This window comes from Crotalus tigris, unplaced genomic scaffold (assembly GCF_016545835.1).
Source record: "Crotalus tigris isolate CLP2741 ecotype Arizona unplaced genomic scaffold, ASM1654583v1 scf7180000024401.5802323, whole genome shotgun sequence".
In the NCBI taxonomy this organism is placed as follows: Eukaryota; Metazoa; Chordata; class Lepidosauria; order Squamata; family Viperidae; genus Crotalus; species Crotalus tigris.
Window position 1 is genome coordinate 5,025,135 of NW_024100569.1, and position 19,514 is coordinate 5,044,648.

The 19,514-nt window shown below is 37.5% G+C and overlaps 1 protein-coding gene across 9 annotated transcripts in view; it reads left to right on the forward strand.

Moving 5' to 3' along the window:
- The window catches only part of DMD (dystrophin), a 962,852-nt gene that overhangs the window by 400,099 nt on the left and 543,239 nt on the right, over positions 1 to 19,514 (forward strand). For all 9 annotated transcript variants that reach the window (XR_005555060.1, XM_039329649.1, XM_039329655.1 and 6 more), the window contains exons 9-10: positions 3,062 to 3,250; positions 3,521 to 3,705. Coding sequence is in view for 8 of the 9 variants with exons in the window: in XM_039329649.1 (XP_039185583.1) it covers positions 3,062 to 3,250; positions 3,521 to 3,705 (374 nt within the window). In the remaining variant the exon portion in view is untranslated. The remainder of the gene's footprint in view (positions 1 to 3,061; positions 3,251 to 3,520; positions 3,706 to 19,514) is intronic.

Consider the following 19,514-nt stretch of genomic DNA (forward strand, 5'->3'; position numbering starts at 1 on the left):
TTTGTAGGGAAATTGGAGAAGGAGTGTGCTAGAACTAGGTATACATTTTTTTAAAAAATGAATTGTATCCTGCTGGTAGTTTAAAACTATCTTGCTTCTTCTTTAAATTCTAATTATTTGATATTCATTCCCCCAAATTAATATAGAAAACAGGAATGCCTCCTGATCAAATAGGGTCATTTTCAGCTCTGAAACTGTAATTATTATTCATTATATATATTCTTTCATCGAAAACTACTAGCATTTAATATCAAGTTTCTCTGGATAATATTAAGGGGTACAAAAGTACTCTGTATTATAGAAATACCTTTAGAAGAATTAAAAGAGTAATACATTATTCTACAGGGTGGAATAGTACAAAGGAAATTTGGTTTTGGGGACGAGAGCTATTTGGAAAAATAAATATTTAATTTAAAATAATTGAAATTTATCTTTAAAAATTGTACCCTTATTATACTAGTAAGAGTTTATAATTACTGCCGTGTATATTGATGATTCTACGATCATTCTTTACTGGGGAAAGTATCTGAGGAACAAAATCAAGCCATAGAAAAGCTATTTGTTTTATTCTATATTCTGTATATATTATGCTTTGTAAAAGAAACAATAAGACAAAATGCACTTCAATGAATTAATGTCAATATAACTTTTTTACTCGTAAGACTTCAAAGTATATCAAAACTTTTTTATGATCTGCCATGCCTATTTATCTATAAAGTCAATGATTTAAGTAACATTGAATGATTTTTTTTATCCTTGAACAATGGATAATAGGCCGTTATTAGCAGTGTATTTTATTCCATTTAAAAGCAAAATTATCAAAAAAATAGGCCATTATTAGCAGTGTATTTTATTCCATTTAAAAGCAAAATTATAAAAAAAAGTCTGTATATGCAGAAAATTTATTTTAAAACAGACAGGGCTACTACTAAACATCTCGCTTTTGACCCATATCAGTTTACATTTATTATGGAACCTATAATAAGGGAAATCAAGAGGAACTCCAGATCAGTTTATAATAATAATAATAATAATAATAATAATAATAATAATAATAATAACAACAACAACAATAATAATAATAATAACAGCAACAATAATAATATTAATAAAGTTGGAAAGGACCTTGGAGGTCATCTAGTCCAACCCCCTGCTCAGGCAGGTAACTCTATACCATTTTGGACAAATGGCTGTCCAGTTTCTTCTTAAAAACTTCCAGTGTTGGAGCATTCACCACTTCTGGAGGCAGGTTGTTCCACTGGTTAATTATTCTAACTGTCAGGAAGTTTCTCCTTAGTTCTAGGTTGCTTCTCTCTTTGGTTAGTTTCCACCCATTGCTTCTTGTCCTGCCTTCAGGTGCTTTGGAAAATAGCTTGACTCCTTTGTGGCAGCCCCTGAAATATTGGAACACTGCTATCATGTCTCCCCTCGTCCTTCTCTTCATTAAACTAGACATACCCAATTCCAGCAACCGTTCCTTATATGTTTATGTGTTTATGGAAGTTGCAAATTTACCTGAAATGTGTACATTTTTGGTACCTGAAATTGAAAAAGAAAAAAAATACATAGACATTACAATTTGTAGATGGATAGATAGATAGATAGATAGATAGATAGATAGATAGATAGATAGATAGATAGATAGATAGATAGATAGATAGATGCCTGCAGAAATGAGCCTAATACATATTTGCCATTAATTTATTTTTGCCAATTCATCCCACTTTTTAAAAAACAGACATTTGGCTTCTAGTTATGCTGTTGGGAATACAATAAGTGTCCTTATGTTCTCCATCAGATGTCCATTCACTCTGCCATCTGCACTTTCAAACAAGGATGTGTTAATGATTGACTTCACTAGGCCCTTGAGCTTTACATCAGTTCTGTTGAGAATTAAAAACAAAACAGTCAAAATGTGTATTCCAAATGCAAACCATAACAGAATCCTACATATATTTATTTCTTCACAGATATCATTTATTGATTCTCTTGTTTCCTGTAACTGAATTTCCCAAACTAAATTCTGCGCCAGTCAGTTTATATCTCCTTAATATAAAATGTTGTTAAAAGAAGTATGTTTCTAGTTTGGACATCTATAACTAAGATTCTCTGCAAAGATTTCTTGAATGGGAAGGAGGAAAGGAGCTTTTTTTTCCTTCTGCAAGGAAAACATTTGGCCTAGTTTGTCATAGGCTTTTCCCTCTGTGAGGGAAATGTAGGATTCCCCTAATTTTTTAAAAATAAAATATGCAGAAAATAAAGTCAACCTTCCTTAGTACATTTCTCTCCATCTCTCTCATAAAAATGTTCATGTTTTATCTTGTGTAAAAAAATTGTGATGTAAATAAAACAAAGACAAAAATGGTGATGAAGCTCCACATTCCTAATAAAAGCAGAGAAGTGTCCCTGCCAAAATTGTTAGTTTTATATTTGCTGTTTACTAGGTATACTTTGCAAGCAGAGACAGATATATTCAAGTACAAGAAAAAAATTACTGCTGTTGTCTTTAAAAGACAAGCATGATCTTGGTATAACAATAATAATGTAGAAATGTCATTGTTTTAAATTCCTAATTTATTTGAACTCTAATTTAATACCTGGCAAAGATAATGTTATAGGTTATATTAAAATGTAAAAAAAAAGGAAGAATTATTTTAACTTACAATTGTACTTTTATAAATATTTACAATGTTTATATGCATTAATGTAGTTTTGCTTGCAGTTATAATGTAACTGAGTGTAAAAACTGAGCTCTCCACAATTCATAAAACAATGTTTTATTTTTAATAACACATACCTGTAACTAAAGCTGTGCATGAAGAATGTCTGATTACTCTTTTCTGTTAGTATTTATCAGATGGCTTTGTACCCAATGCCAATTCCAATGCCTTTGTTAAAAAATAATAATAATAATCTGTATATTGCACCAGATTTTAGCTGAAACTGATGCCATAAGAAGTATTAAATGTTAAATTGACTACATTTTATTCATTAATTCAGAAGAAAGTTTTTCAATACAATGCTAGTGAATTGTTCCTTCAATACATTATTTATTTATCAGCGTTTCGAAAGTCAAGAACAGAAGTTATTTGCAACTTCACCCAGGAGTTCAGAAAGAGACCTGGAAAGCTACCAAACTGCATTAGAAGAAGTCCTCTCATGGCTTCTCTCTGCTGAGGATTCATTGCAAGCACAAGGAGAGATCTCCACTGACGTAGAGGAAGTTAAAGAGCAGTTTCACACACATGAGGTATGAATGAACAATGTCTATTTCAATAACACAAAAGCATTACCATATGCTAATTGTTTTTCTATGGTTACAGTATATGACACTAAAAATGCAAAATTTAAATGATATTTTTATTTCATTGGTTTCCTTTTTACAAAACACTTGAATCACATTGTTAATTTTTAAAAACTGGTTTATTCAATAAAAATTGGAATTTTAGGGTAATCTGTAAAATCTCTAAATGAGTACTTTGTTTTCTGTTGGTAATCGTTGTTATAATGATTTTCCAAGGGTTTTATGATGGAATTAACTGCTCACCAAGGACGTGTTGGTGATGTTTTGCAAGTAGGCAGCCAACTTTTGGGAACATTTGGAAAGCTTTCAGAAGATGAAGAAAATGAAATACAAGAACAAATGAATCTTCTAAATTCACGCTGGGAAAATCTCAGAGTCACAAGTATGGAAAAACAGAACAAGTACGTAAATATAAATTTGGATAATCAATTTTGTACTGAATGAAATTATTGTTATAGCATGGCATGTCAAAATAATATTGTATGAACTTTTCTTTTTTTAATACAAATGTATGAATATCAAACCTTATTCTTTTTTCAAAAATGAAACTAATATGAAAGTTGCCTTTTAATAATTTGGTAAAATTACCTGGTGAATTTCCTTTGCCAACTTTTAAATCAAAATTTATTTCCTAGAATATTTTTTGTATACTGAGAGGGTAAAGCTTTAACAATTTCATTACTCCATTAATTAATTGTTTTATAATAGCCTATCTAATATACAACAAACAATACAAATACTACAAATATATTGTATTTCACCCAAATTATGTTCACGCCAGCATTGTTCTTTGAATGTAGTTAGTTAACACAGGAATTATTTTAATAATAGCCCATTGTAATGCCAGGTCTCCTGTCAACAGAGAGAGAAAGAGAGAGAGAGAGAGAGAGAGAGAACATTGGTTACTCTTTGTTTGTAGTAAGGCTTCCATTAGAAGTGTTTATTTGCTGGTTTCTTTTTATAAATAAGGACATCTGGGAATTAAGACTTATTATTGCATTTAAAAATTGCATTTAATTTTTTTATTAAAGTATATCTATTACATCTTGTTCAGGAATGTTATTCTAATTTTATAATAAAAAGGAACAAGATTAATTATACAAAAATATACCTAGAAACTTACCATCTTTCTTTAGACCATTATTGATGTGCCTGTATACTATCTTGCAGGAGGGTATAAAGTGATTTATAGCACATCTTTTTTCCACATTCAAAATAGCTGGCTACCTGCTGCTTCTTAAGAGGGAGGGCTGGAAGAAGTCCACCTAAGAACTTTAATTTATCTACTGCTAAATCTAATTAAAGTGATATCCATTATCACATCTTGTCCTTGATAATTCAATAAATTAATTGCATTATTTTTTGAGAATTCTAGTGAAAAGAATTGGAACCAATGTATTAGAGTCGATGAAATTTTTCTGTTACTAAACTGTTTTATTCTTAACTAAGTCTCCTCTCTCTTTCTCATTCTTTCTCTCTATGAGAGTTATCATGGAATAGCATATTCTTCTTTTTCTTGTGCCATATCCATTATCGGATGTTGGCGATCCTGTTGGCGATCCTGTTTTTATCAGCATCCACACGAAAAAGTGCTGCTGAGTTTTGTCCAAACCAGTCCCTTAGATTTTGAAGCCATGATGTTCTTCTTCTGCCCCGACCTCATTTGCCTTCAATCTTTCCCTGGAGGATTAAGTGGAGTATGCCATATTTTTCTGGGTGGGAATAGCCTATAAGGTGCTAGTTTTAGTCTTTCTGTAGACATTGAATCCAATTGGGTGACATTGGGCCAGGCATTCTCCCTTAGCCCCAAAACCAAGCTGGTTGAAAAATAATACCTTGTCTTATATGCACTGATGTAACACACACAATATGTAATGCAAAAAGCAAACCCTGAAAACAGCAATAATAAATACTAAAATGAGATGGATACATGTTTATGTGTGTGTGTATGCATACAGTACATGCATATCATCATCATCATCATTTTAGCTATTGTCTATCCACTGCAGGATGAAGGCTTCTTCCACATTTCCAGTCAACACGGTCCTGAGCTTTTTTTTGCCAATTGGGGCCTTTCTGACAAATAAGTTGGAAAAAATAATGATGTTATAAATATAGTGTAAAATAGGTTTTTATATTTATTTTGGGTCTTTGTCATCTTTTTCCTTTCTTTTAAAATGGAACAATTATGGTAGCTTTTTTAAAAAGACAATGGTTTAGATTTCACACAAAATTTTGACTTTTCTCAAGCCTATTTATATATCCCTCTCTCATTCTTGCAATGTTTGCATCCAAATGCTATAGAAAGATAAAAGACTTCATTCTATGATGTATTCTTATGTATTCCACCTGTATTTGAAGACCCAATCCTGGGTATACACATATCAATAAAAATATAGAAAAAACGAACACCAGGATAAAAATAAACAAGACCATTTAATCTAAACAAGCCTGTAAGTAAAAGAGTTACTGAGCTTTCATCAGCCAAACTACCGACTTCATCAGAGTTGGAATGCTAGGTGATTAGGGAGCCGGCCCATTGATTGTGTTAATCTGGCACCTCCATTGCTTTTCTAGTGCATGTGTGGGTGCCTGGGGGGCAGCTGTCAATATTGCCCCCAACAATCTGGATCCTCATTTTACCAACCTAGGAAGGATGGAAAGCTGAGTCAATCTTGAGCCAGTCAGGATGGAACTGCTGGAAGTCAGCAGTGAGTTAGATTGCAATATATATACTAATATATATATACACATACACATATACATACTTAATAACGCTAAAAATATGAACCCTGGGAATATTCATATTCAAAATAAAATGAACACCAAGGTATTAATTAAAACTATAAAAAGTTTAATTTAAAAATGCCAAGCTTTCGCCGTCACCTGCCGGCATCATCAGGGCTGGGCTGCCAGGGTGTGAGAGAGTCATTTTATAGGCAGGCCGAAGTCTGCACTAGGCTCCTCGATCTCATCACCGGACCCAATTGGTTAAATTGTGCTCCGGTGATTCGTTTCTTTCTCTCCTTCCTAGCTCCATGTATGCCTTCATCTATCTTCTTTTCTTTGGATTCTAAGGCAGGTGATGTAAACTCCTTGCCTCTCCGATTGTCTCTATCCTTCAACCCATTCTCCCCTTCGGGTTCGAGTGGTGGTTTGCATTTGTCCCCAATCACGCTTCGCACAGTCACTTTCTCTATGAGTATCTTTCCTTTCGTCCTTAACGCCCCTCCCTCGTACCCAACTGTCATCAAGATGGTCGTACGTGTTGTTCCAGATTGGCTGGGGTGGCTCGGTAAGTTGTTTATCTATGGGGGAAGGAGCGTTATGACGCTCAGGAAGATCACAACTCAACCCCCCCCCCAGATTAAGACCTCAGATTACAGCATGCGCGAAAAGAGCACAGAGGACAAAAAGGAGGGGAAGGGTATGGTAGTTAAAGATAACCACAACTACGAGACCACCCCCATAGATAAACAACTTACCGAGCCACCCCAGCCAATCTGGAACAACACGTACGACCATCTTGATGACAGTTGGGTACGAGGGAGGGGCGTTAAGGACGAAAGGAAAGATACTCATAGAGAAAGTGACTGTGCGAAACGTGATTGGGGAAAAGAAAAGGACAAATGCAAACCACCACTCGAACCCGAAAGGGAGAATGGGTTGAAGGATAGAGACAATCGGAGAGGCAAGGAGTTTACATCACCTGCCTTAGAATCCAAAGAAAAGAAGATAGATGAAGGCATACACGGAGCTAGGAAGGACAGAAAGAAACGAATCACCGGAGCACAATTTAACCAATTGGGTCCGGTGACGAGATCGAGGAGCCGAGTGCAGACTTTGGCCTGCCTATAAAATGACTCTCTCACACCCTGGCGGCCCAGCCCTGATAATGCCAGCAGGTGACGGCGAAAGCTTGGCGTTTTTAAATTAAACTTTTTATAGTTTTAATTAATACCTTGGTGTTCATTTTATTTTGAATATGAATATTCCCAGGGTTCATATTTTTAGCGTTATTAAGTATATATATGATAGAGCAGTTTTGCTCAGAGCCAGGAAGTGGGAGAAGTTTGCATGTCGTGTTTCATCTGATTATTGCAAGCTAGCATTTCTGCACGGCTGTATTAAGGAGAACCTGGTGCCAAACTCGCTGCGAAGAAGACCAACGGTTGACTCCTTAGAATGTCAACAGGCAGTTTGCCAATTCCAGCGGCGCACTTTGTATGCGCTGATCAACGACCAGCATAGGCGAATAAGAAACTTAAAAGCATGGATCCAAGACCATCGGAACTTTTGCAATATGGAGTTGACAAACCATCATTTCTGGATGCTGGATCAGCATATCCAACAAACCGCAGAACAAACAACTCGACATATGACTGAGACACTCTTAAGGAGAAAGAATCGGCTACGTGATTCCAACAACAACCATCCATCGGGAAGAGTGGTATGCAATTTGTCCTCTAAAATCTTAACCCAGTCACAACTCGCTCTATTACAATGGGATGTGGGTTACAATCTCACACATGCGGGCGCCCTTGACTTTGTAGCAGCATTAGAACCCGCGTTACATCATATTGGAGTAGGGGAGGAAGCCAAGAGCCATATTAGGCAACAAGTCACAGGCCTCATAATGAACCACAGACGCTACCAAACATTATCTGGGGGTGAAAGAGAAGCCCTGATACAACTTAAAAAAGATGACACTATTGTCATACTCCCAGCAGATAAGGGGAGGGCAACTGTTGTCATGGATAAAGTGGTGTATATCAACAAGGCGCTAGAATTGCTCAATGACAGTGCTGCATATAAAACAGTGAGCAAAGACCCCTCCACCACTTTGAGGAATCGCATTAATAAGCTTCTTGATGACTTAAAATGCAATAGGAGGATGGGGGAAGACGTGTTGAGAAGGGTACGCCCTGGCGACTCAGCCCTTGCCAGATTTTATGGCTTACCCAAGATACACAAATCCAACGTCCCCCTCCATCCTATAGTAGCATTTAGGGGCACGCCTACCTCTGAACTGGCCAAGTGGCTGAGCGTACGCATCGGTCACCTGGCCAGAATAGTAACACCACCGTGAGATCGGCAGACGAGTTCCTCAATAAGATTAGAGCCCTGAGGGTGGAGGAAGACGAACTCATGGTGTCTTTTGATGTGGTCTCCTTATTCACTTCTATTCCGCAAAATCTTGCGATCTCGGTATTAAGAGACCGATTGAATCAAGGAGAACAAGAACAACATCAGGACTCCCTCCAGACGGAAGATCTTATAAAACTGGTGGGAGTCTGTTTAAAGACCTACTTCACCTTTCAGGGCACTATATTCGAGCAGATTAAGGGAACACCAATGGGGTCTCCGATCTCAAGCGTAATTGCAGAGGTAGTGCTCCAACGTTTGGAACACATAGCGATGGCCCAGTACCAACCAAAATTTTGGGCCCGCTATGTGGACGACACGTTTGTAGTCATCAAGAAGCAACACAAGACTGACTTTATAGGCATTTTGAATTCGGTATACCCGGACATCCAGTTCACCATGGAAGAGGAAAATCAGGGCGCACTAGCATTTTTGGATGTATTGGTGCAACGCCAACTGGATGGACTTTTGACCACCAGGGTATACCGAAAAGCAACTTGTACGGATAGGATCCTCCATTTTGAGAGCAATCATCCGATAGCCCATAAAGTCAGTTGAGTTAAGACTTTATTCAAATGGGTGGAGTCACATTGCAGCACTGCCAAAGCTAAGAGGGAGGAAAGAAACCACCTCTTTCCAGTCTGTAAGCGCAATGGGTACCCGGTAAGATTCATCAATCGGTTTAGCATACCATCTGAATCCCGGAGTAACCCTACATCTAATGAGTTGACACCACAGACAACACGTATTACCCTCCCCTACATCTGTAATGTATCAGAGGTTACAGCGAGAATTCTGGTGCCATATAATATATAGGTAGCACATAGACCCAGTCAAACGCTACGGGCAGCCATCATGCGCCCCAAGGACCCACTCCCCAACATGGAGAGATCGGCAGCCATATATAAGATCGATTGCATGGACTGCCCGTGTAACTATGTTGGGGAGACTTCCAAATGAGTGAAGACTAGGGTCCACGAACACAAACTAGCTGTGAAAAGGGGCGAACAGCACTCCCAGATATGGACTCATATGGCGGAATTGGGCCACCGCTTTAATTTTAATGAGGTAGACGTCTTGGCAAGTGACAGTACAAAGGGAGGCTGACTGCTTAAGGAGGCATGGCTATCCAATAGCAGCTCTATCAACCGGCACATTGACCTCTGTCCGGCACACTTGGCACTTAGATCATGGAGTGCGACCAACCACCCATCTCGCTACTGTTGGCCTGACAGCAAACCCAGTGAGAGAGCCAGAGGGGATGTGCCAACCCCCCAGTCAGCTCGATGTAAGCCAGAAGAGGAGGGGCAACGACCGAGAATCCCCACTACCCCCGCAATGTTAACACGCTCGCAAAAGGCTAAGAGAGCGATGGAAATTGAAGCCCAGAACCCCTGCATCATGAACATCGGAGATATTCCGGTTGGTGCGCAAGGAGACACGACAGACAAAGATGGGGAGGGATCGTTAAACCTGACACCTCAACGACGCTCAGAAAGAAACAAGACGATCGATTTAAGGGGGAAGAAGTGACCCCCCCACCCCGTATCGCCAGCCGGTTTAAGAACATATGGAGTGCAGGACGGCGCTGGACACAACAGCAGGTTTGCGGACGCTCCGTAAAGTAAGGAGAGGAACGAGTCCAGACGGAGAAGTACGCGAGAGGGCGGAGCTAATGAGATCAGCTTACCGTGCCTCGTACCGGCAACACCCATGGACTCCAAGGACTTCTGTCATAAACGCATGGGAGCGAGAGGTGTCGGAACAAGGAGGAGAGTAAGGAAGGAGCGTTATGATGCTCAGGAAGATCGCAACTCAACCCCCCCCCCAGATTAAGACCTCAGATTACAGCATGCGCGAAAAGAGCGCAGAGGACAAAAAGGAGGGGAAGGGTATGGTAGTTAAAGATAACCACAACTACGAGACCACCCCCATAGATAAACAACTTACCGAGCCACCCCAGCCAATCTGGAACAACACGTACAACCATCTTGATGACAGTTGGGTACGAGGGAGGGGCGTTAAGGACGAAAGGAAAGATACTCATAGAGAAAGTGACTGTGCGAAGCGTGATTGGGGAAAAGAAAAGGACAAATGCAAACCACCACTCGAACCCGAAAGGGAGAATGGGTTGAAGGATAGAGACAATCGGAGAGGCAAGGAGTTTACATCACCTGCCTTAGAATCCAAAGAAAAGAAGATAGATGAAGGCATACACGGAGCTAGGAAGGACAGAAAGAAACGAATCACCGGAGCACAATTTAACCAATTGGGTCCGGTGACGAGATCGAGGAGCTGAGTGCAGACTTCGGCCTGCCTATAAAATGACTCTCTCACACCCTGGCGGCCCAGCCCTGATGATGCCGGCAGGTGACGGCGAAAGCTTGGCATTTTTAAATTAAACTTTTTATAGTTTTAATTAATACCTTGGTGTTCATTTTATTTTGAATATACATATACATATACATATACACACCTTCGTGCTAAATTTTGGAGTAAATATAACAATACATTATTTTGAGTGAATTATAATTATTTTGACTAAAAAGCATCTCAGAGAAATAAGAAATAAGAATACATAATTCTGTTGGGCTTCCTGAACTCAGGACCCATCTGGCATTTCCAGTCACTGATTTTTATAGCTTGAATAGAGTACTAGGCTCTGACTCAGCAGACATCTCTCAGATATTGTATTTGGTACAGCTATATAAGAATCTTTATTGTGATTGCCCTCACAATGAGGGATGACATTTACTGTTATACTCATTGCTGTTTAAATCTATTGCTTATTCCTCCAGGCTTTCTCACAGTTTAAAGGATTCTTTGCCCTGTGCTTCATGGCTTTATAGCTGAGCAGTTACTGTTTGCTGACATCTCTGCCCTGAGAACATCTGGCTCTTGACTTATCTGTGACCCTCATTAGAAGAATCTCTAAAGGCAAATGATGCCACATACGTCACAATGTTGCATTAAAAGTAGAACACCATTCAAAGTCGCAGCTTAAGGCTATCCCTGTTTTAAGGTCACTCTTTTATACTCACAAAATAATGACAATAACATGTTTTCCAGTTAAATTCCCAGTAATATTTTCTGACAACAGAGAAAACAGTCTATAACTTCAATAATCTATATATTTGCAAATAGTAGGAATAGAGAAGTATGAATATGCACTATAATGTAGCTTTGCTTAATCTATTTTACATTTCTAATAAAATTATCTCAGAAGTGGATGAAAATGTTTTACTCCGGAGTTTTAACTGAATGATATCACAACTGTTGAACTGATAGGAAATTATTTCTTAGCAAATCAGTAGCAACAGAGCATAACCCGTGGAGCTAAATCTTCAAGCAGTATTAGACTATAACACCAACTGCCTTTACTAGCATAGGAAGCTGCTTTCAGGAAAATAAACCTAGGGATGTTAGCTGAAGCAATGAAATGGGCCTATACAAGGAAATACGTTAGAGATTCAGAAAAAAATAACTTATGTTACTACTTATGTTTTCATCAAATGACAGGCCCATGGTTCCTTCAAAAACCCACATTATTCAACTCAAGAGAGAAATCAGAATTAAAGGGGTTTGGTGTTTTTCTGTTTATGTTGGTTTGTATTGTATCTTAACCATTTTTATCTGTGAAATAGTATAGAATGATCAAATGTCTTTTGTAGGATCCATGGGGGGGGAAGGTGTTGAACCAATCCAAATAGCTGACCAACTCATCAGAATTATATAATGCTACTTTATTGTTGCAAAATGTGCAAGATGCCTGAATATTTAGCACATCATTGATGTTTTATTCCCCATTCATACTCACATAACATACAGCTAAGATACCAGTTTAGCATACCTGTATGGCTGAAGGTAAAATACTGTTTTTAAGAAGTACACACATTGACTTAATGTTATCTCTCTCTAGCTCTAATCAGCCCCAGGTGTTGACTTTTCAGTATTCTGTTTTATACTTCTTATGCCTGGCAAGATGCCATTCCTGGATGGATTCTTCAGCCTTACATTTATGAGAATGATGACTGAAATGAGTCCTTGTTATAAGAATCTGAAAACTGTTTTGCCAGATTTCTAATTAGCATCACTGTCTTACAGCAGAATGATATCTCATAGTGCCATGCTGTTCACTTATATTCCCAGCCATGTTTAGATCTCTTACCTAGCCTTGGCCCTTATCCAGTTATTTTGACCTTATTTTTGTTATTCATAGCTGCTGTTAGGATCCTTTTTGGAGTGTTCCTATGTTTCTCCAGTCTTCCTTTTCAAAAACCACCAATCTTTTGTTTATGCATTAGAATGACTGCCTATAACTTAAGTGCCATAGTTGGCATAATTTGCCAAATCTATATGCGCACATTCACTAAAATTCTAGACAAATGAAAAATTAATATTCTATGTTCCTCTTTTCCTTAATGCACTGTTTAATTGTTTGGATGACAGGAAACAACTGATGGAAGAGTAGAGGTGATACAATATCTGCAGTTTTCCAGTTCATAGAAAAACCAAAGAATGAAAAAGATATTTCAAAAGTTTTCACCAGAACTTTGGTTTAAAGGGATGGAGAATATAAGGCCAATTTAGTTCTGAACTAAGCCAATTGGAGTTTTGAATGGGAATTTTCTTTTACTTATGTGACTGTAGGATGAGTGATTTAGAATTGACCCTTTCCTCTGAAATTGCCATTTGCAATCATTTAAGAGATTTTCACGTAGTCTTTAATCATCCCAAAACCAGCTACGCATCTGTACATTCTTAGACTGTTATCTATGTTCAGCTGCTAAGCCAATTTCTGACTGAATTTCTATTTATGTAAGACTACAATATCCATTTTACTGCTCTGAAGCTATGTGAAGTTTGACTTATTAAGCTTTAATTTAATTAATATATACTTTCTTCCAAAAGACAAAGGTGTTGTGGCAGCTTTGAATCTCTCCCTCTTAATATCAACCACATTTGGGATGATGGAAAATAATAGGGAAATGAATACAAAATGAAGGACATTAATTTAATTCTATTCTTTGTATTTACTTATTGAATGGCTAGGATTGAAAGCCTACTAGTGCTCTCAATATTTTGAGGTCATTAAAAATTATGTTGAGTTGTTTTCAACATGCTCTGGGGGAACGAGGAAATGAAAAGGGTAAGATATATACTGGTACTTAGTTTTATGAAGAATCCAAGTGATAATATTGAGTTAAAATTAATATTAAGATAAAATTAAGTTTTAATTTTCAAGTATGGTTCCAAGTAGCTAACATTTTTTTCTAGATTGCATTTGTGACAAATTTTTAAAATTTTAGAAGTAATAATAATAATAAAGTTGGAAGGGACCTTGGAGGTCATCAAGTCCAATCCCCTGCTCAGGTAGGAAACCATACACCATTTTGGACAAATGGCTGTCCAGTCTCTTCTTAAAAACTTCCAGTGTTGGAGCATTTACTGCTTCTGGAGGCAGGTTGTTGGTTAATTGTTTTTTTTAAAGTTTTTTATTAATAAAACAGTTAAAACAAAAAAGGACATAACGTGTCATTCCAGTATATATAATCCTAACAATTTTTCCTTGTCATACATATAATTCCTAATCTCTATATATACATATTTTTCTATATAATAGTCTCAAATTTGTTTCTCTATATACTAGCATACAGTTTTATATACCACAATCTTAACACTAACTTAAAGCCTGAGCAGTTCTCCTTGACTCATACCAACAGTAAAATTTGTCCCAGATTTCAAAATAGTCTGTTTCTGTCTTGTTCTTTAATTCTATAGTAAGCCTATCCATATCAGCACACAATAAAATTTTATATAGAATCTCTTCTTCTGTTGGAATTTCTTTGTTTCTCCAGTTTTGTATGTAGGTCAATCTGGCAGCCGTGAAAATATGTAACATTAAATAAAGTGCCCCTTTATCGTATTTCTGCATGGTAATACCTAGTAAGAGGAGTTCTGGTTTTAGCTCTACCTCTGTCATTAGTATTTCTTCTAGCCATTTTTTAACCTTGTTCCAAAAGTCATGGGCTTTCGGACACTCCCACCACATGCCTGTCTTGCCAAATTACATTTCCAGCATATAGGGGAAATGTTTGCACCCCTTTTAGCTAATCTTGCAGGTGGGAAATGCCATCTATAAAACATGTTTTCTTTGTAGGATGTGGCCAAGGTGAGCTTCCTATTTCTTGCCCATAGTTCTTGCTAGATATGCAGATCAAAGTTGAGATCAAAGTCCCTGCTCCACGTTAACATGGTTTCTTTTACCTGTTCTTCATACATTGCCTGATCTAACAGATAATGATATAACTTTTTAATCATTTTATCTGCAGTACCTAATAGTATTTTATCCAACCCTATCAATTCTATTTTTATGCCTAATTCTTTTTTGTCTTTCCAATATCTCGCCTGTAATTGAAGGTATGCCCACCATTCTAATTCTATCCCTTCATCTTGAAGAGTTTTCCTGGATTTCAATTCCTCTTTCTCATCTAGTACATTTTTATATGTTATAATCTTCCCTAATTGAATAAACTTCGGATATACATATATTTCTAATGGTGAGATCCAACCAGGGACTTGAGTATAGTTTGGTTGCCAGGTTTTGACCCATACATCAATTAAAGCCTATCTAATATAGTGCCTGCAAAAATATTTATGTGACCTATATTTCTGGTCCCATAGCACAGCATGCCATCCTATTTGTAAGTCATGACCTTCCAAACATAGTAATCTCCTGTTCTTCAAAAGTATCCAATCCCGCACCCATAGTAAAACTATGGCCTGATAGTACTTTTCCATATCAGGGAGGCATTAATTGTTCTAACTGTCATGATGTTTCTCCTTAGTTCTAGGTTGCTTCTCTCCTTGATTAATTTCCATCCATTGCTTCTTGTCCTGCCCTCAGGCACTTTGGAGAATAGCTTGACTCCCTCTTCTTTGTGGCAGCCCCTGAAATATTGGAACACTGCTATCATGTCCCCCCTCATCCTTCTCTTCATTAAACTAGACATACCCAATTCCAGCAACCGTTCCTTATATGTTTTAGCCTCCAGTCCCTGAATCATCTGTGTTACTCTTCTTTGTCCTCTTTCTAGAGTCTCAGCATCTTTTTTACATCATGGTGACCAGAATTGGATGCAGTATTCCAAGTGTGGCTTACCAAAGTGGTATTAATACTTCATGTGATCTTGATTCTATCCCTCTGTTAATGCAGCCCAGCACTGTGTTGGCTTTTTTGGCAGCTGCAGCACACTGCTGGCTCATATTTAAGTGATTGTCCACTAGGACTCTGATATCCCTCTCACAGTTACTACTATTGAGCAAAGTACCCCCTATACTATACCTGTACATTTGTTTTTTCTTGCCTAAATGTAGAACCTTACTTTTTTCACCACTGAATTTCATTTTGTTAGATAGCGCCCAGTGTTCAAGTCTGTCCAGGTCCTCCTGAATCTTAAACCTGTCTTCCGCAAATTTGATGAGTTCCCCATCTATCCCCTCGTCCAAATCGTTGATGAAGATATTGAAGAGCACTGGGCCCAGAACAGAGCCCTGGGGCACCCCACTATACACTTCCCTCCATGTAGATGCAGTTTCATTGAGAGGACCACATGCTGAGTACAGCCGGTCAGCCAACTACGAATCCACCTGGTGGTGATGCTGTCTAACTCACATTTTTCTATCTTATCGAGTAGTAGGTTGTGATCTACTTTATCAAATGCTTTACTGAAGTCCAAGTAAATTATATCCACAGCATTCCTCTGATCCACTAATTTTGTCACTTGGTCAAAGAATGCAATAAGGTTTGTCTGGCATGATCTGTTTTTGACAAACCCATGTTGGCTTTTAGTAGTGATTTTGTTTGCCTCTAGGTGTTTGCTGATTTGTTGTTTGATTATCTTTTCCACAATCTTCCCAGGTATTGAGGTCAGGCTGATAGGTCTGTAATTTCCTGGATCCAATTTATTTTCTTTTTTGAAGATGGGAACTACATCAGCTCTTTTCCAGTCCTCTGCTCCAAGATCTTTGAAAAATATAGTTCAGTGGTTCTGAGATAACATCTGCCAGTTCCTTGAGAACTTTGGGGTGTAATCCATCTGGTCCTGGTGATTTGAACTTGTCTAGGCTGGACAGGTGCTCATCATTTTTTTGCCTATCTTAACTTGTGTTTCTATACTGTTTTTTTATGGCACTATTTTTGATAGGTTGGTCTGTTTTTTCCCTTTGTGTAAAGACAGATGCAAAAAATGAGTTAAATAATTCTGCTTTCTCCCTATTGCTTGACCCAGTGTTATTGTGGGGATAAAATTACAAGAAACCCCTATGTAGACTTCCGGTGGATTTTGCGCGCGCGATGGCGGCTACTTTGTAGCCGTCTTTCCTGGGTAAGTGTAAGAACCGCTATGAACAGCAGACACCAGCTGTTCAGCGGTTCAAAATCCCCCTCCCGGGCAAAGGGGGGGGGTAGAGAGTGTCCGAATAGTGGTAGAGCCTCTTTTGCACCCCCCAAGTTTTTTTTGGGGGGGTGAAAGGAGTGCTCCCACGGAGTTCGGACTTGTCTCCGCTTCCCAGCTGTTTTTGTCCTCAGGGACAAAACGAGCCGCTGCAAACACCTCCGTGCTTAAAGAGAACTGGTGAGTTTTTTTTTTTATAAACGGACAGAGCTGAGTAGAGGATTTAGTTTTTGCTTTCTTTGATTTATTTGGATTTTAAGTTTTAAGACTTGCTTCTATTTTTATTCTCTCTTTTTATTTTATTTTTTTTTTTTTCTCTGTTGAAAGGGAAAGTAAAATGGCGATCGGCAAATCTCTCGGTGTTTTTTTTTTTTTGAAGTTAGAATGCTGACCGGCAGGCTTTTTGGTGTTTCTTTTTCTTTCCTTTCCCTTTCCCTTTTTATTTTCTTATGATTGGAATGGTTGTTTTTGGTATCTCTAAGTATTTTTTTTTTGGAACGGACTTTTTCTATTTAATTATTATTATTTTTTTTTTCTTCTCCCTTCTTTTTATTGTAATGACTCTTTTTTGAAGGACTTTTTTCTGTTTAATTTTTTGCAATTTTTAAGAAGGAGTAAAGCTTTTTTTAATTCTTTTTCTCTTCCTTTTTTTTTTCTTTTCCCTTTTTTCTTTTTATTATAATGACCTTCTTTGGAGGGAGTTATGATTTTTGAAGGAATTTTTATAATTTTTTAAGAAGGGCTAAAGGTTTTTCTTTAAGATGGCTCCAAAGCGTCCAGGGATTTCTACAGCTTCTAAATCAACAGTTTCACCCTCTTCTGGGGGTCAGCTAATAACTATGAAGGATTTGCAAAACATGATGGGAGATGTTATAATTCAAATTAGGGCAGAAATGAAAAAGATTTTAGAGGAAAATAATAAGATCTTGAGACAAGATTTTGTTTTGGCTTTAGAAGGAGTTGCTTCTGTTCTTGAAAAGGTGAACTCCCATGTGGAAGAGGTAGCTGAAAAAGTGGACATAATGGAGGGGAAAATTGAAAGTATGGAAAAAGAAATGGAAAATGAGATTCTTATGCTTCAATATGGACAAATGGAATATGCCTTAAGAATCAGAGGCCTGGAAGAGTCTTTGCAAGAAGATTTGAAAGAAATGGTTGCAAAGGACTTTGCATTGATTTTGAATAAAGAAAAAGAGGGAATACTTAGTGAAATTGAAAAATTATTTAGGGTTAACTCTGTGGTGGCAGCACAGAAGAATCTGCCAAGAGATGTGGTAATTTACTTTGGTAAAAGATCCTTACGCAATCAAATTGTGCAAGCCTATTATAAGAAGAGATTTCAAATTGCTTCACAAGATGTCATAATTTTTAAGGAGATCCCATCTAAAATTTTAAGAAGAAGAAAGGAGTTTGCTTTTCTAGTAAATGAACTTAAAAAGAGAAAAATTCTATTCAGATGGGATATTCCGACTGGAATGGTGGTGAACTACCTGGGGACATGTCATAGACTTAATACTGTTTCTCAAGCAAAAGATTTTTATACTTCGGTCCTGGGGGTATGTGCATCGCCATCTATTAGGTCTCAACAAGTCCAGATTGAGGAGCAGAAGACAACTTGTGTAGCACATAACTCCAAAGAAAAGCAGCAACAGAAGAAGGTTAAGGAAGTTTCATATTCAGCGGTCTCTGAATCTCTGGGAGATGTTGGACTTACAAAGTCTTTGGAGCAATCTTCAAGGGTAGCTCTGGGAGAAGTTAGACCTACAAAGTCTTTGGAGCAATCTTCAAGGGTGGAATTGCTGCCTGAAATCGAAATTGGGAAATTTCAGCTTGAGGGGCACCAACAAGAGAGGAACGGGCAGAGGATAACTTGTACAACTTACAACTGTGAAGATCAACACAAGGAGGAATTTACTGAGGAAGTTTTACAGGTATCGGTCCCTGAGACTTGTGCAACATATAAATGTAAAGAAAAAGTAACATATAAATGTAAAGAGAAAGACCAACAGAAGAAGGAGGTTGAGGAAGTTTCACAGGTACTGATTCCTGAGCTGGTGGGTCAACCAGGACTTACAAACTCTTTGGAGCGATCTTCAAGGGCAGAATTCCACGCATTTTTTTCGATGCTTGCGGGCAAGAGAGACCAATATGGATTGTGCTTATAGTAGATGCAACTGGCTATTAGACAGAAGATTATGGATATTGAATGAAAATTTTAGATAAGAAGTTTGTGTTTATAGTGGGTGCAACTGGTTATTGGACAGAAAATTATGGACATTGAATGAGAACTTTAGACAAGAAGTTTACTATTGAGATTGTGGGAGAAGTAAAACTTATATCGTTTTTGGAAAATGTCTTATGTAATGTCTAAATATGTGTTTTGGGATAATAATATATTTCAGTTTTAAGTTTTAAACCTTTAATGATAATATTGTTTAAACCTGTGTTTTGAAGGGATTATAATTTGTTTATTTCAGTGAGGGGATTCTAATAAATTTGTGTTTCGAAGGGAGTATAATTTGTTTAAGTTTCAAGTAATGCTTAAATTTGGTTTTTAAATATTATTATTAATATTTCTAAGAGAAAATAATTTGCTTAATTAAATGTCT